The sequence below is a fragment of the Arvicola amphibius genome, chromosome 2 (genome assembly GCF_903992535.2).
Source record: "Arvicola amphibius chromosome 2, mArvAmp1.2, whole genome shotgun sequence".
NCBI lineage: Eukaryota > Metazoa > Chordata > Mammalia > Rodentia > Cricetidae > Arvicola > Arvicola amphibius.
Genome location: NC_052048.2, coordinates 183,856,813 through 183,880,953, shown reverse-complemented (window position 1 = coordinate 183,880,953; position 24,141 = coordinate 183,856,813). Strand labels below are relative to the sequence as shown.

General features: G+C 41.2%; 1 protein-coding gene across 4 annotated transcripts in view; it reads left to right on the top strand.

Moving 5' to 3' along the window:
- Dgki (diacylglycerol kinase iota) overlaps window positions 1-24,141 on the top strand; it is a 454,067-nt gene that overhangs the window by 347,639 nt on the left and 82,287 nt on the right. For 3 of the 4 annotated variants that reach the window (XM_038320431.2, XM_038320430.1, XM_038320434.2), the window contains 5 exons: window positions 2,452-2,531; window positions 4,945-4,989; window positions 18,085-18,154; window positions 22,143-22,183; window positions 22,988-23,115. In XM_038320431.2, the coding sequence (XP_038176359.1) occupies window positions 2,452-2,531; window positions 4,945-4,989; window positions 18,085-18,154; window positions 22,143-22,183; window positions 22,988-23,115 (364 nt within the window). The remainder of the gene's footprint in view (window positions 1-2,451; window positions 2,532-4,944; window positions 4,990-18,084; window positions 18,155-22,142; window positions 22,184-22,987; window positions 23,116-24,141) is intronic. The other variant, XM_038320432.2, reaches the window with a different exon arrangement.

Below are 24,141 nucleotides of genomic sequence, written 5' to 3'. Positions count from 1 at the left end.
GCCCCAGAAGGTAGTGAAGGGGAGCCAACAGTGATGGTACAATGTTTGAGTTTTAAATAGGGCGTGAAATTCCATCTTCACAAAATTCCGCAAACACCTTTTCTAAACACAGCACTTTTCAAACCAAGGCGATAGAGGATCCAGTAATGTGATAGCAAGAGCAAAGAGCTAAGCTGAGCCGTTCTCAAATCCAAAACAGTGTGGGGCATAGAGGCCATGGGTGAATGGCTGTGGACACTTCTGCGTACTGACTGCTACCTTCCAATAGTGCCCGTGACTGTTGAGTGCAACCATGCAGTGATGTGGCCAGAGGGGTTATCTTTCTTCTTCTCCTACAGCTAAGTATTCCTTAGTCAAAGGCAGTTACCTTCAGTCACCTACTTCAGGAGAAGGCAAAAGCCGCCGGTTAGACCTGCAGGGAAAATGAGCTGCACGTCTTGGAAATACAGCTTGTCTGCTTGTTCCTGGTGGATTCTCAGCCATGTCTAACTCTAGTTTAAAATGCCTGTAGTTAGGGTACATTGGTTCGTTTATATCCAGATGAGAATAACTCCAGGTATGGATAACTGAAGGAGATGAGAGGTATCAGAAAGAGTATTCTTAATTTCTATCCCCAAATTAAAGAAGATAGATAATTATTGATTGAATTTTACTTCTCCACATTTGAAATTTAGAGGAAGTATTTTGCATATTAGCAAGGTTTCATGTAAACTGCCTGAATTAGAGCTGTATTCAGTTTCCAAAACTTTTGACTTACTTCTTCTATACCTAGGCCAAAACTTTTAGCTTTCCTCGACCTTTTTCAACTGTTAAAATATCACTTAGCTCTTAGCTTGATGGGTCACCATAGTCAAATGTGTCTGATAGTACAGCTGACAGCGCTTTCCTTCTTTTGTTGTTTGATTGCTTGCTTGTTTTAAAGTAGTGTCTCACTCTGCTGCTCCCACTGGGACTCATTATGTAGCCCAGGCTGGGCTGTAATTTATGACTCAGCCTGTGCAGTGCTGGGGTTACTGCAGACTCTTCCTGGCGGGTCCCCTTAACAAGTACCTTACAGAGGTACTTACTCCTCTTCCTTTCCACTCCCTTCCACAATACCTGGGTGCCACTCTACTGGCCCTTAATGCTTCTCTTTATTGTCAAAAAGAAGGAAGCTGTAGTCATCTGAGGTTATTCTCCCAAACATACGGCATGCAGAGGTAGCTTCACCTTCTGCTTAGCTTCTAGAAGAATAACCAACAGTGAGTTGGAACTCTACGTGTGTTCTCTATTTCTCTGCTTCTACTTTTGTCTACCCCATAAAAATGATGTGTGATGTAAAGGCACACTTTTCTCTTTCACGTTTGAGTGAGTGCTAACTCATCATCTTTCTTTTTACACACATTTCGAGTAGTTACCATTTCTTGACCATGCATGGAGAGTAAAGATGAAAAAGCTTCATCCTTGATGTGAGAGAATTCATACTCACCCACAGGCTCACATAGTCCAGCAAGGTGATGGATGCTCCAAAGATTGATATATGCAGGACTTGATGAACCTGCAGGAAAGAAGAAGAGGTATTGGTCTGTTCTCCCTAGTGGAAATCAGCCCAAGGAATAATGTTGAGAAAGGGGTTACTTATTTTTCTTGGTATCATCCCTGTTTTTCCAGATAAAAGATCAAAGAGGCTTCATGTGATTCAGCGAATACCCTTAGTATAAACTATGTCATAGTTAGTATTTATTTATTCCTTTACTACTTTGAGAGTTATTCAAGACACATTTATGTTTAAATGTATATTATCCTGTTATATAAAAACTCATCTTCGTAATTTCATTTGTTGATGATGACTGTGGTGCTCATTCTTTTCAAGTCTTTCATGGATTAAATTTAGTTTAAAGACTATATAACTACTTATCTTCAAGAATCCTGTCTTATTCGCTCCTCCTCTTCTTCCTCCTTCAGGTTTAGATTTTTAACTCTGCTGTTCCCCACCAGGCTGCAGCAGTAGCTGAATAGCTTCAGTTATAGAAATAGCAACCTATTGCAATGTGCCGAAAGACGAGGCTAGTGAGTACAGGAGGGGTAAGGGAGAGCGTCCAGAGTGCTGAATGATTTCTTCCCCAGGCTATGCCTTCATGCTGCCCACTGCAAATGTGGGTGTTCATTATCAGCTGGCAGTGAGCAGCTGCCCATTCTGCACTCCTATTATCAGAGTGATATTAGATACTATACTTCATATCAGGGCCACAGAGGAAAAATCCCAGTGGCGGGGACAACAGGACTTAAACAAGGTAAATCTACGACACCTGCTGGGAGGAGCTTTATGGAGCATACACTTGCTTCTGTTCTCGGTTGTATCCAGATTTTCATAATGTTTGTAAGATTTCTTTTTACCTTTGAGAAACACATTTAAGTCCATGTAAAGACCAGATACATTATTTTAGATTTTCTTTTTTCCTCCTCCCTCAGCCATCCCTCTGGGTATTCTTGTTGTTCGTGGAGACTGTGATTTGGAGACCTGCCGTATGTACATAGACCGCCTACAGGAGGTGAGTTGATTTATCTTATTATTTATTCTCTTTAGCTGTTCCCTTAAATAAGAAATTAGCAGCTATATACGTATGTGCATATATGTGTGTATATGCCTATCTAAACTAACGCATAAGAAGAGGAAATGGTGTTTGTGGCCTTGTCCTTTAAACATCCACCCTCCCAGCTCTGTTGTTGGTCTCCTCTGCCGGTTGCTATGGAAGAGGACCTCCTGGGTTAGCTACAGGTGCTGATGCCCCGGTGTGCTCCACAGCTACACTGTAGCTTGGAAATTCCACCTACTTGCCAGCTTACATAGCTGTGCATTTTTAGCTATTCAGAATTTCAAAAGAACTAATAAATAATGAAAGAACCTAAAGTTTTGAGGCTACTTGATATTTTGTGTCCAGCATAGACTTCTGTCAGAGACAGCTAGATTTTTTTTTTTAAATGAAACTTCTTCCACAGGAAAGAGTATCTTCTTATTTGTGGACATATATCAGAACCAAATGGATAATTTTCTGACCTGTAAATTTCCCCTTAATGTGGTCTTGTCACCGAAAAACAAGAAAGAGGCAATTTCATATATGACCTTCTCATGAGTTTGACCTGAGCCAGGAAAGTCAAGAGACCCAAACTCATCATTGCAATTACAGATGATTGTTTTGGCAAAATTGTGTGTATGTGGGTATAGCAAGTGGGGGCAGGCAACTCTCTCCATCTCCAACATTGCTTCCAGATGAAGGACTCTTGTTCACATTACAGTTTCTTTCTTCAAATGGCTCTGATTGAAATGAAACCGATAGGTGATTTGAAGGGCTCTCCTAGAGCAATAACCCTGTTCCGTTCAGCACATAATGACCAAATGAACATAAATGAATTATAAATCAAGCTGGTGTGTAGTTTTTAAATCTTGTTACTTGTGGCCACTTATCTTTGTACATTTTATTATATCTCACTAGAAATGGATTTGGTTAGGAAGCACACACTGATGACTCTAAAAATTAATTTTATCCTTATAATTCTTAAAGGTATAGATATAATAATGAACCAAAAGGATAGGGATAAGTGCCAAAATTTAAATACCAGTGTGAAAGAGAAAATCAATACATTTTGTAGTTGTGGCTTTATTTAGTGGTTTTTTTAGTGTGGGTGATTACTTAAAGAATAAAACATCCGTGAACTTTTTAGCATACAGTTTAGGTCCTAATCTAAATTTAAAGAACCCGTAGTATCTCAGTTTTCAAAATAATGTTCCATTTACCATTTTACTGTGGAATGTTATACATCAAACCTTAGTAAAAAACAAAAACAAAGAGGGGGAATTTATAGACTGGGGAGTTGACTCAGTAGTTACAAAACATTTGCTGCTCTTCCAAAGGACCATGTTCAGATCCCAGCATCCATGCTGTATGGCTCTCAATCGCTTATAACGTCATATCCAAGAGATCTGATATCCTCTCTCAAGCACACACATGCATGCACATACAAACACACACATAACCACAAATAAAATAAAATCTTCAAAAGTGACTCATAACCAATATTACATATTTGCATTAAAAAAATTAATACTAAAGTAATGCAGCATTACTCCACAGTAGCAAAATGCATGGCTAATTAGTTGGCTTTGGTGAAAAAAATCAACTTAATCAAGATATTGGCATGCTTATCACATTAATATTCAACTAAAAGCAGATTTAGAAGGAAGACAAAGAAACCGATCTCAATAAGTAAAAAAAAATTTTAAAGGTGGCTTGGGCACAGAGCCGGGTGGCAAACCCTTGGGGAGGCAGGTATGAGGGCTGAGGTGCTCAGGACTGCTGCATCTGCACAGAGCATCAGCATGCTCGTCAGCAAAAAGGCCCGAGGCTTGTGGCAGTGGTGATGACTTAGCTATAGAACTTTGTAAAAAGGGAGTCTGGCTTCTGCTGGCCAAAGCCCATTTCCTTTCACATCTGTCAACTTTGCACTTCGCGATGATGTGGCCGTGGCCAGTGCTTGCCTTTTTTCCTGGCTGAGGTTTATGACAACTCCTGTTTGCCAAGCATCTTGTAAGTATGTGGTAAAGTATATTCGGTACAAGATAAATTGTAGGCATTTAAGGTTGCCCATGAAGATTTCTATGTAAGCCAGAGAGTTTAGATACAAACGAAGCCAGCGTCCCATTTATGCTGACAAAACTCTCACTTGGACATCACTAACCAATGAATACCCTAAGTTATAACACAAAATGATCCGTCTTTTCATTACCCAAGTTGGTATGCTTTTATTGTTTCTGGCACGAACTTCGTGGGCCAACCTTGATAAATTAAGAAACTTTTCAGATAAGCATGGTGACATTAAATTGGGAGTTGAGTTGGTGGGAGTGTGGAATAGCTGTTCAAGCTAATTATAAGGTATGGATTTTCCCCCTCATTTTTTTTTCATTAGGACTTGCAGTCAGTTTCTTCTGGGTCACAGAGAGTTCATTACCAGGTAACTTGTAATTGCTTCTACTTATCTCCTTTTTTCCAGACAGTTGAGTTCCCTCTCTCACTGCATGTGCACGTTAGAGTCTACATATTATCCAGAGATCAGCTTAATCCATAAAGAGTCCTGTGACGTTGTTATTCTGATTATTGTGCATTTTCCTGATTTTATACTGTTGTAGTCTAGTGCACGTGTAGATTGTAGACACTCTCTCAGATAATTTGGAAAAATATGATAAAAAGTGAAGTGCTTTTAGTTACACATGTCTTGCTTATTAGTACAGAAATCTCAACTCAGGCTAGTTTAGCAAAGAAAGTACGTATTGGGTCTCATAAGCACAACACTAGATCAAGTGGGTTTTACATATCAGTCAATTAGGGTTCGTGCGCCATTTTCCTGTTCATATTTCTGATTTGCTCTTTTTCTAACAATTTTATCCCTGGCCTAGAGACAATAGTGGTCCCAGGTGGTTTCTGAACCCAGAGAAGAGATGCTCTGCTTGCCATAGTGCAGACCCAAAGTTTTATACATGTATTGGGCTTCTCCTGTGCTTGTCAGCTGCATGGGACCTGATAGGCCACTCTTCAGGCTCTTATCTTCCTCACGAGGAGAACTCTTGGCTGTCTTCAGCCCACTGTACTTTGGAAGTACAGTCTCTTTTCTGCTCTCTAGCCTTCTTGTGCTGCCCAATCTGCTTGTTCACCATTTTACAACTCTCTCCAGCTGCGCCCGCATCTTAGAAACCATTGGCCCTTGCATGCTAGGAGGGCTATATGGGAGTCATAACCTTCCAACAACTTCTCCAAATAAAGTCTCTGTAGGTAATTTTATGTCTCCATATGACAGGAGACTTAAATGTTGACTTGGTCACATAATGAGGACACGCCATGAGCAATGCATTTAATTGTGAGGCGAGCACAGAGTGCACATACTTGATGGTGGCACCAGTGACACCGGGAGATACAACCCCCGGGACCACCATGGGTATACAGCCCTTTGCTGGCCATTGTCATTCAGTGCTATGGCTGTGCAAGCCCTCATTTAGCTCACTTGGGTTTACGTGTCTGTTTCTCTGTACTCAAAAAATTCTAGTATACCATTTTTTTTATAAGAACGGTATTGACTACAGTCTAGAGAAGACCTTGGAATTTGCAGGCCTGAGTAGCAGTCTTTCCCTTTTGAGATCTACACCCTCAGCCAAGGCAGCGCTTTTATCTTTAGACTCAGGGGCGGGGGTGGCCTTGGTGGTTTTGCTTGTGTGTTTATGTCTCACATATATTCTACTATTCCAGAATATTCAGTCACTTCTGGCTGTGACAGAAAGCGATGTCACTTAAAGAGACAGTAAAACAATGAACCACTAAATCACTCTAGGATGATTTATATTAACATTTTAAGGGAAAATTTATCAGCTTTTGTAGGCCGGAGCTGGTAGCTCACAGTTGGCGTCAGGAATTACACTGGAGAAAAATCTATTGTTTTAACAAAGGTTTGTACTTTTTCCTCTTGGAAATTTTGAACTTTTACAATTTTGCTAAAATACTTTAAGCACTGATATATAAGTTTATGGAACTCATGTACTGATACACTAGACTGCCATGTAGACTGTCATTTTGATGTAAGCTTGTTTAACACGGGCATATTTTTAACCATAATTTCTTTATCTTACTTTGTGGCCACATGGGTTAGGAGATGAATCCTTATAGAATATGATATGGATATTTGTCTCATTTACTGTTAAGTAGTAACAATATGGGAAAATATTGATGACTTTTTTCTAGAAGTATTTTTGTACTTTTTGATGAGTTACAGTCAACTCAAATTTTGGTGTCAGCACTGCCATGATATATATGTGACATCAAAAGCTTTTGTGCATGAAGCATGGAGAATAACAAGGATGCTGATCAAGGATGCGTATCAGGGCATCACCAACCTCCCCTTTTTTCATGCTGAAATGAAGAAACAGAGAGTAGTCAGTGACCTTTGGGTAATAAAGAGACCCAGGATCTCTCCTTATCATACACGTGTGTGTGTGCGTGTGTGTGTGTGTGTGTGTGTGTGTGTGTGTACATGTGTGCATCTGTGTGAATGAGAGAGTGAGAGACAGAGAGAGAATTTTCTAGAATTCGCCTAGCACGTCTCCCAACAGAAGCGGTGAGCAGGTGGAGGCAAGAGGCTGCAGGAAATAAACTTCCACATTTTGTTGAGATTATCAGGGAAGGAATACATTAGAAAGTTAATGAATAAATGCTTCTGCTTTTGACCCCACTGATTTTGATGAATGTGGAAGACTCCACAAGATTTGGCGAGCAATAGCAAGTTAGAAATATGAATAGTAAAAAGTCCGCTCAAAGTCCAGCTCGGAGATCAAAAGTGTGGGAAGTCCTGAGCAAATGCTTAGAACTGCTGGCTGGGTTGGAGGAGATCTTGTAGACCTAGCCTAGATTCTGAAGAGTTCTTGCTGCTATTCTGTATGTCCTCAACAGCCACGACAGAGCACAAATGGGGAGAATGATCAGTCACAGAGAGCCATGAAGCCGACCCTAGCAGCAGAGTGCTAGGTGAGGAGAAGGTGGTATCCAACAGCCCAGCACAGACTGCATGGAAGAGCGAGGGTCAGAGAATAGTGCCAGGTGCCCTTGAGCTGCGTGCTGACTTCTGCGTCTTCCCACAGCGCAGATAAAATGCACGGATGTTGATGCCACTCTTTTTCATGAAGAACATGGCAAAACCACCCGATGGGAAGTTTAATACTAACTTTTGTTTCCTACCCCAGAAACTGTAACAGCAGGATATCTGGAGTGTCTCAGTGGAGGCGGTGATGTAGGAGAATAAACTATAGGAAACAGGATGCCAAAATGTCTTAAATACTTCCTAATGAATTTTATTATGTATGAGAGAGAGATTGAATAAACATCGGTAAGTTAGAGCAACTTGGCAGATTCCTGGCAGCCAAGATGCTAGATGGGGTTTAGTTAACTTTTTTGTTTTTTTTTTTTGTTGTTTTTTTTTTTTTAAGTCAGGAAAACAAAGCAAAAAACAAACCATCAAAGATATGCATGTGCCCAAGATGCCCCATTAGTGAGTCGCATGGCAGCTCCTGCAGCTTACGTGTCTCCGTTTCCTTGCTTTCTTGTTTCCCATTTCCAAAGCTGCAACTGCCAGCAAAACATGGGGCTCAGCAATGACACCTTGCATTAACCTAACAAGGCAGCGTGGGCCCTGCGGGAATGTGCTGGCTGTTTATAATCAGCCACAAGTTCCAGCACACACATCTGTGATGCCAAAATGCAAAAGCCCTTTCACGCTAATGGCATCTGGTGTAATTTCTAACTGCCAAATAGACGGTGGGTAGGTTCATGTCTTCTTCAGATTGGCAAATAAACTGGAATTTATAAATAAATTAGACTTTATTTGATAAACAATGCTTCCTGAGGCCATCTGCCATAAGATAGCTCTATTTTTCTCTCTTTTCAGAATTACTATCCATTTAAACCCCAAATCATGAAGTGAAGAGGGAATAGATTGTTTTGGTGTAAGCCAAAACCAGTTTGCAAGTTAGAATTTATTTATCTTAGCCCAGAAAAAGAGGCAGAGCTTGGGAAGGAACTTCTGCATGAAGTTCATTTTTCTTTCATGTCCATGTATGTGTGCCTGCATGTATGTATATGTACCAAGTATATGCATTGATCATTCAACTATTGTCATGATTCTTAACTAAGGATGATTTCTGATCCCAATATAAGGCATCTGGAAATGCCTGTAGGTATTTATTGGACTCTATTGAGTGGAAGCCAATGGCATCACTAAATATATATGAATGTAGCACAGCGAAGTCTCCTACAGCAAAGTATTATCTATCCACAAATGTCAGTAGTATAGAGCCCAAGAATCTCTGAGTCATTGTATTTTGTTTGGGACACGATAAGGGTTTGTGGGAGGTGTGAAGTCTAGGTGAGGAGAGTAGAAGAAGAAAGAATGAACTGGGAGAAAATACAGCCAGGAAGAATAAAGACAGCTGTAACTACGGTCATGTATGTTAAAGAAAGCCAAGGGTACTCATGTTTTAATAAACATGATTATGTATGCCCTAAGTCTCAACATTTCTTCAAGAAGAGCTTGGTGGATTAGAAGAGCTTTTAGTGATTATAGAATTCAATAGTAAGTATAAAACTGATTAATCCAGGTGATTCATTTAACTAAGAATCAACGAACTTAAAAGAAAATGATGAAAAGTTCAGGAAAATAGGCAGAACTGGGAAGCATTATATTAAGTAAGATAACGCATGCTCAGAGAGACAAATACTGTTTGTTCTTCCTCATACGTAGATCTTAATTTCTCATTGCTAAATCAGTGTTCCTGGGCAGGAGGAAACATGGGTAAAGACCAGGAAACTAGAAATGGGTGTGTGGGGAATTCTAGGGGGTAAAGGAGTGGAAGAAACAATAGAACAAATTGGAACAAAATAGAACACTGGGGCCGAGAGGGTACAGTGGGGAATAGGAGATTCGAGAGATGAGACGGGAGCGGGGCTGGGAGAATCAACCAAAATTTAAAAGATATCAATTTAAAATGTTTTTAAAGAGAAAAAAACATTTACAGAGAGGAATGTACAGAGAGTAACGAGTGGGTGGGTAAGAGATGTTTAAGAGAAAGGTGATCTTGGACAGGACCTTATTAACTGAGGCAGTGATGCCCAGCTCAGATGACTTCTGTTCAGTTTTTATGAAAGACAAATTTCATTCACATTGAAGGTATAGTTAAATGCGAGGTGACTATTGCCTAATTGGATAACCTACTGGAGTGTCTAACAGGGATGCTGTGTGCATTAGTTATGCATAATTGAATATAAATTAAGAGCAGTTTTTGCATAGGCTTGCCAAGTGGTAGTTCAGAGAAGAACTATATTAATTATATCTAATTAATTCTAGGTGGCTTTCAGAAACACATGAACACACATGCTTTTCTATGACATTAAATCCTGCCTGAGAACTAATACCTAGCCCCAGAGAATTGCTTTTTCTCTTCTTTATTTTTAATTTTGCTCCAATTGGAGTCATTTCCCACATTGCATGGGTGGATAGCCCTAAATCCAGGATTCCTGTCTGCCAGGCACTTGCTGGGGTAGTTACCTGATGGAAATGCATTACCCACAATGCGCTGATCATGAGAGTTGCATTAAAGCCAAGGCTACAGTTTATTCAGGGTTCTGTCTCTGCTATCATTACTGTCACTCACACTGATGATCTCATCTGAGTAGAAGACAAGGCGTGTACATCATTTACTAAAAACATCCAATAGTTGTAAATTCCCCTTTAGCAACAGGCTTCCCTCATTCTTGCTCATCTTTTAACCCTCCAATTTATATTTGTCTTTGATATCATCAAGGTTCATTTGATAGTTCCCTGGGCCTTCCTAAGTGAGCCATACGTGTTGTGCAGTTTACAATGCTTTATAATCTTGGCGTCTGTTAGCTTGCAGATTGCACACACAGCAAGAATTGGGCTTAGCTTTTGCCCCCCTCTCTCCTGTAGTCCTTTGGATAGCACTTGGTTGGTGTGATGCCTTTCGTAGCTTTCCCTCTGTCTGGGCATAGGCTTAAATCCACTAGATGGGTGAATAAACATACATATGCAAGTTTATTGTTGAAAGAAAATAAATTTGCACTCCTTGAGCGCTCACTATGCATAATATACCACAACTATTTTTCCACATGACCTACTTTTCATAATAGTGCACCATTGCTGTTAGGCCTTGCTAATAAATGAACTTCTAGCTCATTCTTTTCTTTTCATCATATATTTTCACCCTCTCTGGATAAACATTTAGGTGATAGACAGTTGTCACATTGTTTTGTGAAAAGTATTATGGTAACTATCAAGACTGACATATAGCCAAATCACATGTTAAAAACTTGCTAAAATGACTATACTTTTACAGGGCCTAAGCAGAATACAAGTACAATACGTATCCAGAAAGTATAGTGGACAGAACTCTCTTTCAGTGAGCATGGTCAGTTTTTGGCCTCTGGGAATGTTTCCTCTATGAGCCCATTGATCGCCATATTCTATGGGACTCTCAAGCAGCAGGGTCCATGGAGGAGGAAGTGGACAGGGAACATGACTGTAGAATTTGAGAGGGAAGAGTTTTCCCAGGAGTGATTTGTCTGACAATAAGCAAGGAAGATTAAGTTGGTTGTTGATAATGGTTGACTATCTGGCAAAACTTTAAGTGGTCATAGAAGGAATATCTTCATACCCATCAGGCTCCTTCTAGATTTTTCTTTGTCTTCCAGATTTTGCTTTAGCTGTCTAGGGAGTTCTCTTTTAGATGTGACATTTCCCAAGTCTCCTTCAAAACCTCATATACCTCTATGTCCCCAGGAAGCTACAAAGTATCACGTAAGATCCCAGACTCTCAGGCAAAAGAGGTCTATAGTATCCATCACTTGCTAAGTAGAGAACTGTAAGTAGTTTACTTAAATTATCCCAAGAGTAATTCTTGACATATTTCAGTTCTTCACACCATGGTTCTTCATTGCTGGTCTGACCTTGTGTGCAAATTGAGGTTCAGAAAGAGTGGCAGTATAAAGGCAGGGAAAACAGGTAGGGGTAAGATTGCCCCAACTTCTCCATAACAAAGGAATACCCTGCACATGAGCCTAAGGTCATGGCTGCAGAAACAACCAATTTAATGAGATTTACCTATTTCCAAATAAAATCAAATCTGTGAGCAGATAAATAAGTCCAGATAGGGTGGTTTTTTAAGACTTAAAGCTTCAAATTTTGGTAATTACACCTATTGCTGGGAGATCATTTCCCCATTATAAAATATTCATTACATGGACCAATAATAACCCTGAATAACCTCCATTTTATTTCATATATAGTCATCAAAGGATATCTATGTAAAGCCAAGTTTGTGTAGAATTAAAAGAAAAGTAATCGGGGGCAGTGGGGAAGGAGAAGCTCACAATTCAAAAAAGAAGATAAGTTATCAGCCTCTGACATTCTCCAGAGATTATTGGGTATTTTGTAGATGGCTGTTGTGTCCCTCCTTTCAGTCCTAGGCAATGGAGTTGAGTAAGTGCAGAAACTGTAGGTGGAAGACAAAGAGAAGAAGGGGGGAATCAAGGAGAGAAAAGTCAACAGCAGCCTGTTCTCCTTGACATCTTCTTGTCAGTGAGCTCAGTAGAACTGGACCAGATGGCTCAGGATGGTGTCTGTTGGCACGGCTCAGTCATCCATCTGCACAAGAGCTATTTGAAGTCTGCTGCCTCAGACCAAAGACTTGAGCCATGCATTTCATCCTCGGAAGGGAAGGGCTTTATGAAATGTGAGCTAAGCCTTTTGTCTCACTCATAATTTATGTCCTCTGCTGACTCTTGATTCTTTTGGCCGCTGATTTAAAAAAAAATCGTTCCCCCTAAATGGGTGGCTTTGTAGCAATAGCCAGGAAATAAGTTAAAACCATAATTAAAATGGCCTTGCTTTTGGAAAAGAAATTGAAACTTGGCATATTGGGTACACAGGAATTCCCGAAGTGGATACAGACAGGAATGAGGGGAGCGTCAGGTGGGTTAGGGGTCACCCTGTTGGAGACAGTGTGCCAAGCTTCACTCTACAGCCTCTGGATGACATGTCTTGAATTTTGTTGGATTTAATTACTAAACATTTAAAAAAAATCAATCACCACAACAATCATGTTACAGCTGTGTAACAGCCGGCTAATCGTGCTAGCACACGAGAATTTGATTTTTGTGAAAATAAGCATCCAGCAAGCAGAATTATGAGTGATGGGGAAAAGAAAGAGTTGGTGGTGTTCAGAAAAGTTAGTGACAGGTGATATTTGTCATGGAGATTAAAGCTCCCCCCCCCCCTTTTTGGAGTAATTCACATTTGTTCTCATAAAGAACAAAGAACTGTGAGGTTGCTGGGTAAGACAAGCCTCGCAAGAACCAAGCCAACAAGCAGCATGTTTGATGCCATTCTTCGTTCATGTCTTCTCCTAGGCATTTCTTGCTTTTCCTTGAATCTTTCTTCATCTGAGACTGACGGCACTCGTGCATCAGTGTGCCAAGGCAGCGCCGTGTACAGGGTCTGGTTGGGAGGATAGCCAGTGTCCCATGAGCTCATCCTGTGACTAAAGGTGAAATTGCCTTAGGCGACAGGATTTTATTTCTTTTCTCTGGGCATTGATGGCCTCAGATGTTTGCAAGTACATATGAGCGTGGAGCTGATGAGAATCAAACATTTTACACATTTCATTTATTTCTCCGTAATACTTCAGGATTAAATGCTACAAGGGCCATTGTACAAACAAGATATTTAAGACACATACTAGCTAAGAGCCCTCCCCAAATACTCTCAGCTGGTGGTGGGTGGGGCTGGGATTGGTCAAACCCTGAAAGCTGGCATTCTGGAGACCAGGGTTCTAATTCTCTGGTCTTGCTGCTTAACTGAAGCTGGATCATGGACAGTCTCTTGCCTTTCTCGCTCCTCGTTCATCTCCCTGTGACATCTAAATACCCTAAAGACAGAAATGGTTTTTTTTTTTTGTTACATTAACTCTTTTGCAATGATGATAATAATGATGGTGGTTTCATACAGCTTTTTGAAAGCAGTATTCTCCATCATAAATAATTTTTTCTCAGTCACTCAACTCAAATAAATGCCAGTGACTAGCTTAGCCACCACCCCAGGTTTCCCTTGGTTAATGAGAAGTTGCCCCAGCACCTATACATTTTGTCACTGTTTTTCCCTCTATAGGGTGCTAGTTGATCTCCTGCATATGTTTTATATTTAGTTGGTTCACTACATTGAAACATTATTTTTTACACAATTCAAGGCAAGTTCCAACTTTTGTTGTCTCCGTGTGTCAAGGACAGAATTTTGTTGAGATTTGATGGCTTTGTTTGTTTGTTTGTTGTTTACATTTTTATTGACTCAGGGTCTCATGTAGTGTAGCCTTGGCTGGTTTCAACTCACTACATAAAACTGGCTGGCCTTGAACTTCTGATCCTCCTGCCTCCGCCTTCCAAGTGTTTGGATTACCATCATATAGTAGCACTCCCAGTTATAAGACTTTATAACTTTTACACATTTTGTTGTATCTGTAAATTTTTCTCTGTGTGTATTTGGCATATCTATGAGTGTGTGTGTGTGTGTGTGTGTGTGTGTGCAGGTATGATTCCTTTGTAGTCATATGTGTAGGCCAGAGAATGATGGCAGGATGTCTTCCTCTATCACTTCTTCATCCTAATTTTTGAAGGAAGGTTTCCCACTGAACCTAGAGCCTGCCATTTCAGCCAGATTGGCTAGCTAGTGAGCTCCAGAATACATGTCTCCGCCCCTCCGTGCCGCAGTTACAGGAACACACTGACGTCCAGCTTTTACCCTGGTGCTAAAGATATGAACTTGGGTCCTTGTCTTTGCAAGGCAAACATTTTGCCCATTGATCCTCTGCCCTCCACATGTATACTTTAAAAAAATAGGTAGTTTAATTTCAGTGTATATCTAAGAATATATTAATTACATTTTCTTTGGACTGCTAATGACATGGCCTAAGACCTCATTATGCTAATAGCTATTCTTTTATGAGCTCACTTAGAGAGAATACATAACTGTTTCAAGGTAGCATCCCAGAGAAGTCAGGTCTCTATCTTTATTTTTCTAACCGCCTCCAAAAATTACAGCCAGATCTTCATTCACCAAGCAAGTTATTTCATTTCCTTTTCAGTAAAATTGATTTCTTAACACAGATTTTTTATATTGTCATTAATGATATACTACTCAACTTCATTTATTAAGGCTATATTGTATTCAATCTAAATCCTCCCTCCTTTAAAAAATGACAATAAAGAGACTGGAGAGGTGGCTTAATGTTTAAGACCACCAAGTATAATCCCTAGCACCTGTATAACATCTCACAACTGATTGCAATTTCAGTCTCACGGGATCTAAAGTCCTCTTCTGGTCTCCATTAGCACCAGGCATGTGCATGGTGCACAGAAACACATGCAAGCAAAACACCCATACGTAGAAAGCCAATAGATGCAATTAAAAACATTAATGATAATATAGAGAACTTAAGGCCCTAAAAGCAAATATATTGGAGGGACTGTGATGGGAATGTGTGAAGAGGCCATTGGCTCCTTCTAGGTCAGAAACTGACTCGACTTCCCACTAAGAGAATAGCCACAACCTTGAATTCCCTTCAGCTTTGAAGCAGCAGTTCCTACTTTTGAGTCTTGTTATGTTTTAAGGTGTTTCTACTGATTCAGATATTCTTATTGTGTTGGGTTTCTTCTTACCTAAATTTTGGATTATTTGAATAGGAATTTTAGATTATTTTAGCCTTGCAGGAATCTGAGATTACTCTGATAGTCTGTAGAAAATTGAGTTCATCTCTCTGGAAAATGCATGTGCACATGGGCCTACCAAAATAGCACAAAATTTTCACAAGTATTCTTACGTGTATTTAGTGTGTGGTGGGGGAGGGAAGCACATTGAATATCCTTATATTTTAAATATGGAAGTCAAGTGCATCAATACTCTTTCTGTTGAATATTATTTACAGAAAATAGTATTACAATTCAGAAAGCACGCTGGGTATCTGAGCCACTCTATTCTTTGAGGAGACAGTTATCTTTGCTTAATGTCTTTATTAGTTTTTCACAGCTACCAATAAACATTTCAAATCATTTCAGATTTCTTGGCATATAGTCATCTTTTTCTTTTACCCAAACCTATGAGGTGTTGGTGGCCTAAAACATTTTATACAAATATATTAAAGACCTTAACTTTCTTTAGCTCCAGATAGCATGTGTCAAAATACAATTCTCAAAGCGTTAAGCATAGTTCTCATAAACATGGATATTGAACAAATGCCAAGATTTCACTTAGCTCAGCCAGCAAATTGTCAAAGCCGGTTCAAGATCTGCCTCTATAGCTTTAGCAAATCAGATGCATAAAGATATATTTTTTGTGACAGCCCAGAGGGAGGCCAGTCATTCCTCTATCAATCTTTGATTTGTACAATCTATTTGAGCAGAACACTCCGTCTAGATAAGTTTTCTTATGGTAAGATGGATCTCTTTTGCCCGGCTAAGACCCATGGCTCTTCACCAAGTACCAGATTCATCCAAACAACATGATAAACAGATTGTGGGACCCCCTGCAGCTTTCTGCAGAGCTGTGGCCTCTATGCTAACAGCCATCCACTGGTGCTGCTTGCTATTCCTAACTCAGGAGGAAGTCCGGATGGCCTCTGATTGGCTCTCATTATTTCTCCGGTGCTATTTCCGTTTTCCTTCCTTGTCTCATCAGTATACACCAGGCCAGCCACACACATGGCTTCCACTGCCAAGTCTACCTTATATTCAGAGTATCTGCATTATGCGGGCTTTCCCTATAATAGAAACTTTTTAAAAATTGTCAATAGCAGTCAAGGTCCCTGTGTCTTCCCGCCAAGAGCTGGCCATCCTTACTTGTGCCGTTTCTGTCAATGAGTTAGTTCACTTTTACTCCAGCCAGTATTAGACGGCTCGGAGTCATGTGTTGTTGCAAACAATTAGCACCCCTCCCCAGGAATCATCAGTGAGCTCCTTTGTCAGAGGGGTGCATGTTAACTTTTGCACATTTGGAAACACGAAGAATCAATCCTCCCTCTTCCACCTTCCAGGCTCCAGTGTGCTCTTCTGACCTTACAGTTTAATCTCTACATGGATGACACCAAAAGACTAGGTAATGGACTAGGGATAAAACAAAGAACTCCAGGCAGTCAAAGAACATTGAGGGCCTAAAAAGTCTACCCTGGGTATCAGCCCCGAGATTTGTTATCTACCACCTAATAGTTGTCTCTGAAATTATATACCTACAAGTAACATGATGTGCTTGTTAGAAAAAGAGGCTAGACGCTATGAATTTAAGAGAGAGCAGAGAGGGGAGTACATGGGAGCAGTTGGAGGGAGAAAAGAGGGAAGGGGAAATGATGTTATTATCTTTTAATTTTGAAAAATAAAAAAAGGAAATAAAGCAAAACCTTCAATGACTCCAAGGAATTGCGAAGACCCGGAATATTAACCCAGTTGGCGGGGGGGGGGGGTGCTCTTGTCACTCTCTGAGAAGATTCTGAAGGATTTATTTCTAGGGATGATCCAATGTCTACCTGGGAATTGAAAGTGAGAGAAACAGGTTGCATGTTCCGGGAGTTAGGCAGGACATCAGAAGATGAAGTAGTATTGATTGAGGGATACTTGCCTTTAGAGAGAGGAAACAGGCGCAAAAAGAATGACTTGGGTTCAAGAGTAGCAGAGTGGATTTTAATAATGTTCCAGAGAGGAAGTTTTTAGGGAAAATGGAGCTAACTACAAAATTCTGAATTTTGGAGAGGAAGTGTTTTCATCTCAAGCTAGAGAAAAGAATGCATTTATATGAGATGGCCTCTGGCTCAAGTAAGATTAAGTATTGGCTATCTTTGCAGTGAGAAGCCCAGAGAATACTAAGGTAGGGGTGCGCATTGCTAGTGGGTCAGCGGAGATCGGATGGGTTCCCAAAAGGACAGCCTGACCCAGTGATTCTTTCCTACATCCTGCAATCTTGGATGGGAGTGGCTGAAGACAGAAGCAGACTCAACATAGCATAGACTTGGATTCCTCTCTGTGTAGTACTTGCTCTCCAAATCCCCCGAAGAGCTAGCACTACTTATACATGGCTTCTCTTGTCTCTTCCACACTCTAAGTCCTGTCTGACTGGTGGAGAAAGTCCAAACCTTTCCCATTTATCTGTGTTCATCCCTTTTACTGACATAGGGAGGGAAATGTAAGTTGCAGGTAGCTTCTCCACTTTACTAAGGGCAAGAAAGGAATGCACCTTCTCCAGTTGTAGTGAGCCTCTGCGTAGGTCCTTTCTCAATATTGGATGCAACCATGGAATCTCTTCTGGAAGTTCTGTGGTGGAGTTTGTTCTTTGCTCCGGTAGTGCCCTGAGAAAATACTGCTCATTCTCAGTCTGCGTGGGGTGGGGGGGGTAGGACGAGGAGGGAGGGCAGCCCCTTTGCCATCCAAATGGAGCCATGAGAACTTGTGCATCTCTTTCTAGGACCAAGAAACCTCCTTCCCCAGGGCGCTCTCAGCTCAGAGGCTGTCCCCTCGGTGGTGCTTCCTAGATGGTGAGTGTTTGGGGACCTGCCTGGGACTGGGCTGGGGAGGCAGCAGGACAGGTGTGACTGCCACAACAGCTCCTCACAAAGTTGGTTCCCAAAGCCTTGCTGTGATTGGCATTTATATTCCAATGATGTCCCTGGACCTTTCCTGAAGTCATTTCCCTCAAAGCACCTCAGCATCAACTTGTTCAAACTGACATTTTCCACTTTACCATTTTCCATTATCTTTTTCCTAACCGTCTTGAGTGCCTACCCCAGATTAGTGTGGGCCAGAAACCACAGTCTGTAATCGCAAAACGGGCACTCATTCCTGAATTATCTCCACGCCTAGGAGTGTTCATATTTGTTTTGTAAGGCTGTCACTTCCGTATAGTGCATGCATTTGTGGGAAGCTGGGAGTCTCACTTGCATCTGTTAACTTTTCTGCTGAATGTGACCTATTGCACACACAATGGGGTTAGTTACTGTGTGATGGTTGGATGAGTCCGCTTGCCATCTCATGCATTTTCACTTTCCTAGATGTTGTGGAATTTCAGTTTCCCACCTAATTATCTATACTGCAGTACATCTTCATCTCCATACATTCTTGCGACCATCCCCTGTAGCTAGCTGACGTTTCTATTGTCTGCACGAGGATATAGTTTCCTTGACGGTGCCTTTTTGTTTACTAGTGTGTCCATCTGAGAGGATGCTGGTGGGGGGAGGGGGTTGAGGGTAAATGGATATGGATTAGTTGTATAGAGGGGCACTTTGTATCTACCAAATCCAGCACACATCAATCAGTTTATAGCTTTCATTCCCGACTCAGCTGACTGAAGACATCTCTCCAATTTCTGTTAATCCATAGCAGTGGGAAACACAATCATTTCTCACTCCCAGAGGCACAGGGAATTAGTATGTATCTAAGAAAATCCAGAAGATATTTACACAAATCATTATGTTCCATATATACGCTTAGATAAAATTGTATTATGGATAATGGTTTTAACTATGAAACTGTTTTTACTATCTGAGAATTGTATTGTAAACATTTCTTTATTGTTTTGAACATTTGTTTTTAATTTTTAAGTTAGCATACAAGATGATTTTATGTATTAAAAGTCTTTTCTAACTAATTCTTGGTTGATATCAAGACTGAAGTCATAGTTGAAAGAACAGAGAAGAAGAAGAAATCCTGCTGGGACTAGGTTGCTTTAGACTTAGGTTTTTTTGTTTTGTTTTGGTTTTTTGGTTTTTGTTTGATGTTTGTTTGTTTGTTTGTTTTTCTGAGACAGGGTTTCTCTGTGTAACAGTCCTAGCTGTCCTGGAACTAGCTATTGTAGACCAGGCTGGCTTCAAATTCACAGAGATCCACCTTACTCTGCCTCCTGAGCGCTGGATTAAAGGCGTGCGCCACCATGGCCTGGTTTATACTTAGGTTTTTAAGGAGGACTTTCATTCTCCCATTTCTGAGTCCAGTTTCCTCTAGAGAGTTAGTTACTTTTTTCTTTTTTTTAATTGAAAATATATTCCTTTCTCATACATCCAGACTAGGTTTCTCCTACTCCATCTCTCCCCTTTCCCTGCAACCTAACCTGATGTGAGAGAGTCTTCAGTTTGTGTTGATTTCATTCGTTAATAAAGAAACTGCCTTGGCCCATTTAATAGGCCAGCCCTTAAATGGGTGGAATAGACAGAACAGAAAGAAGGAAGTGAGGTAAATGGCTCAGTCAGATGCCTCAGGCAATTTTCATGCCTCTCCTCTCTGGGCAGTCGCCATGATTCTCCGACCTGAGACAGTAGCCATACCTCTCCTCTCCCAGACGGACGCAGGTTAAGATCTCTCCTGGTAAGCCACCCCTCATGGCGCTACACAGATTATTAGAAATGGGGTAAGCAAGATGTGAGAAGTTATCCAGTAAGAGTCTAGAGCTAATGGGCCAGGCAGTGTTTAAATGAATACAGTTATTTGGGGGCATAAGCTAGCCAGGCGGCTGGGAGCTGGGTGGCAGGAACACAGCCCGCTGCTCCATACTACACTAACCTCTCCCCTGGATCCACTGCCCCTCCATCTCTTATTGGAAAAAAGCAGGCCTCCCAAAGACAACAAACACAGCAAAACATGATTTAATAAGGTAAGGGAAAAGCCCTCATATTGAAGCTAGACAAAGCAACCCAAGAGCAGGCAAAGAATCAGAGATAGACTTCCTCCCACTGTTAGAAAGACACCACCACAAAACACCAAGCTACAGGGTAACATACACAGAGGGCTGGTGCAGACCCCTGCAGTCCTGTGCTTGCCATTTCCATCCCCATGAGTCCACATGAGCCTTGCTTAGCTGGCTCAGCCGGCCATGGCCTCCTGGTGTCCTCCACCTCCTCCAATTTGTACAATCCTTCTGCCCCCTCTTCTGCTGAATTCCCTGAGCTTCAAGGAGAGAGACAATGGAGACCTCTGATTTAGACTTTGTCTTCATTATGTCTGGCTGTGGGGCTCTGCACCCTCTCCCATCTGCTGCTGAAGGAAGCCAGAGAGTTATGTTTTTGAAATTTTGTGATTAAGAGTAAATATTTGCATCCTTTTCTCTGTTGTGCTCTATACTTTTTTTTTATTGCTTTTGGTCTGTTTTGTAAAACCTCTCATATTTGGGCTCTGTTAGATTTAAGTAAGGAAATACCTAGTTTTTTGCTTTTTTATTAAGAAGAATCAAATAACTTCAAAAACACCGTATGTTTTATTTACTTCAGAAGTTTTCCCTTTCAAATCACAGCTGCAGCCCAACCCCATTTCGATATTGCTTAAACATTAATCTTTGTTTTGTCATTTGGCTTCCTGAAGGCATGTCTCTAGGGACAGAGTATGGAAGGGAAATGATTTCTTTTGGGCCACATGTGGTCTCTGGCCTGCATCTTCAAGATGTTTTCCAAAGCGAGAGTCACATTCCTGGGACGTCTATCCAACTGTAATGTCTTTTCTAGGTTTATTTACTTAATAAAATATTAAGCCCTCCCCTCTGTTAAAGTCCTGTGCTTATTCCTAGAGACGTAAGAGAATAACTGGAAGGGAGCCCTTTAACGATGCTGGGTTTAACGATGCTGGGTTTAACGATGCTGGGTCTAATTCAGTCCCACAGTCCTCTTTGGGGACAGCCTCTGGGAAGGGTTTAAGCAAAATGACAGTGGACATGGGGTTTAGGAGCAACAGCCTTTCTGCTGTAGGCAGTTGGGATGGAGGAAAGTTTTGTTACAGGGAGCCCACTAGAGATGACCACTCGGAGACTGTTTGTAGCCAACTGAGAGGCTTTATTCCAGCCAGCTGGGACTACACTCAGGTACTCAGGACTTAACTGAGTCTTCAGAGCATAGGGTTTTTGAAGGCCAAAAACCACATCTTGACATCACAATCAGCAGTTACGGGTAGGACTTTGTGTAAGGAAGTAGTTTGGCAGAAGCAAAGGTAAGCAGTTGATGGGGGGAGGGTGGTTCTGCTCAAGCAGGCATTTTAATAGTAGCTGAGATAAGTTAACTGGGGCATCTTGACCTTGGGTCTCTAGAATGGAGTTGGGTAATTTTCCATGGGATTCTACTTCACGGAGATCAAATTCTAGTTAAGCCTGAAATGGCCTCAGCAAGAATTCAAGATGGAGGAACCTCTGCACTGCTTGCCCTGTGAACCGGGAGGGGCACACATTTAATCCCAGCACTTGGGAGGCAGAGGCAGGTGGATCTCTGTGAGTTCGAGGTCAGCTTGGTCTACAGAGCGAGTTCCAGGACAGCTAGGAGGGCTGTTATACAGAGAAACTCTAACAGCGTGGCTGGAAAGGCTTAGGAGCATCAGTTGGAACGGCAGTGGCCAAAGCATGGAAGTGATGGTTTTTAATCATGTTCGGGACTGGCCGCGGACGTAACATGCTTGTTACAAAGGTTTAGACTGACTGAGCTGCAGGAAGGGAAGGTGTAATTCTGATGACAAGTGTAAATGACTCTAAATGTCCTGTGCATTTCTTTCCCTTAGCGACTTCTGCTGACCGCTTTTATCCGATAGACAGATCTCAGGTAAGTTCTTTCCAGCTTTGTTACGAAAGCGAACTGTCTCTCAGTCAGTGCAGTGTGTTGGTAGTCAGTCTCATAGGTTTTGCTAATGAAAAGATTAAAGCGTTCCCAGATTGTAGGACAGCGTGTATAACAGTGCTTCTTGTCTGCATATGTTTTGGAACTCATGGGCTCAATGAAATGGCTAATGAAAATAGATAATAACTTGAGTTATAATTATTATCACACTCTAAGTTTTCCTTTATATGGTACTTGTAATCCAGCCAAGGCAATGCTTACACTTTTCAGATGCATTTTTGTTTAGCTGGTATATATGTAGACAACGTAGATCTGGTTCACTAATACTCTCCCATATTTAATAATGAGGAAAACTTATGTTTACCCAAGGCTAAAAACTCTCCCCACTATTGAGATTTTCCTGGGAAAATACTACACTGTGATGAACCCATTGAAAACCAGCCATTTCTTAACCATGGCCACTTAGCTTTGGGGCAGAAGTCCAAGCTGTTGTGTGCTCATACTGGACCAGGTAGCATGTCAGATGTCACATCTTATTGCACCTGGCAAGAAGCAGGGGAGAGGTCTTTTCTCATTCCACTTAACAGGATCCTGGTCAGGTGTGACTCCTTCACCCGGGTGGTCATCTCTGCCATTGTCCTCCATCTGCTACTTTATTAATTTAGGAAGTGATAGCAGATGCCCAAACTTCCGTTGAAACAGTGGACTTATTTGGTGTGTTGCACGGTTCATTCCTTATTCTGAGGGTGGTGATGTCAACACCCTGACACGCTTGGTTTTCTCCCTTAGGAACATTTGCACTTTGTGATGGAGATTTCTCATGATGAGATTTTTATTCTGGACCCAGACATGGTGGTGTCACAGCAGGCAGGGACCCCTCCAGGAATGCCTGACCTGGTCGTTGAACAGGCCTCAGGGTGAGTGTGTTTCTCCTCACTCAGTGCCAGCATCCACTGGCTGTGGTATGACTTCTATATCTCCTTTGACTTTGGAATTGATATTCTGATGCCATAAAATATATGGAATTCAGATTTATCAATGTATCCTTAAAGTAAGATGCATCTAGTTTTGTAAGGCCATCTTCTGAATGGCTGTGTAGGAACCCTCATGCCTAGGCAATCTCTTATCTTGTCTGAACCTTATTTACTGTTACACAACATCTCCCTCTTGGGGCTAGAAATACTGAAACTCCCATCTGTGCATCTATATGGGTTTTATTTGGTGTTATCTAGATAACACATTGGCATAGGTGATTTAATCCTGTTCTTTTTGCCTTGTTTCTAAATTGCTCGACACAAAGTATCTAGATTTTTCCTGTCACTCTTGTATTATTGCTCTTCCTTCATAGAGAATTAATTCTCTTAAACTTTTTCCACATCTGTGAGTAGAAAAAATACCACCTTGTCTTAGTCAAAGATTCTATTGTTATGATGAAACACCATGACCAAAAGCAAGTTGAGGAGGAAAGGGTTAATTTGGCTTACACTTCAGCATTGCTGTTGAGCACTGAAAGAAGTCAGGATAGGAACTCAAACAGGGCAGGATCCTGGAGGCAGGAGCTGATGCAGAGGCCAGGGAAGGGTGCTGCTTCCTGGCTTGCTCCCCATGGCTTCCTCAGCCTGCTGTCTTATAGAACCCAGGACACCAGCCTAGGGATTGCACCATCCACCATGGGCTGGACCCTTCCCTATTGATCACTAATTGAAAAAAATACCTTACAGCTGGATCTCATGGAGGCATTTCCTCCACTGAGGCTCCTTCCTCTCTGATGACTCTAGCTTATTTAATGTTGACATAAAACCAGCCAGCACTTCACCTACTCTGAGAACCAGTTGTAGAGTAAATACATTGACACAGGCAAAAAACTTTTGTCTCATGGTAGACATTCGTTACATAGTCTCATCATGTCATAATGACCCTACCAATTGGGTTCTGTGATTATC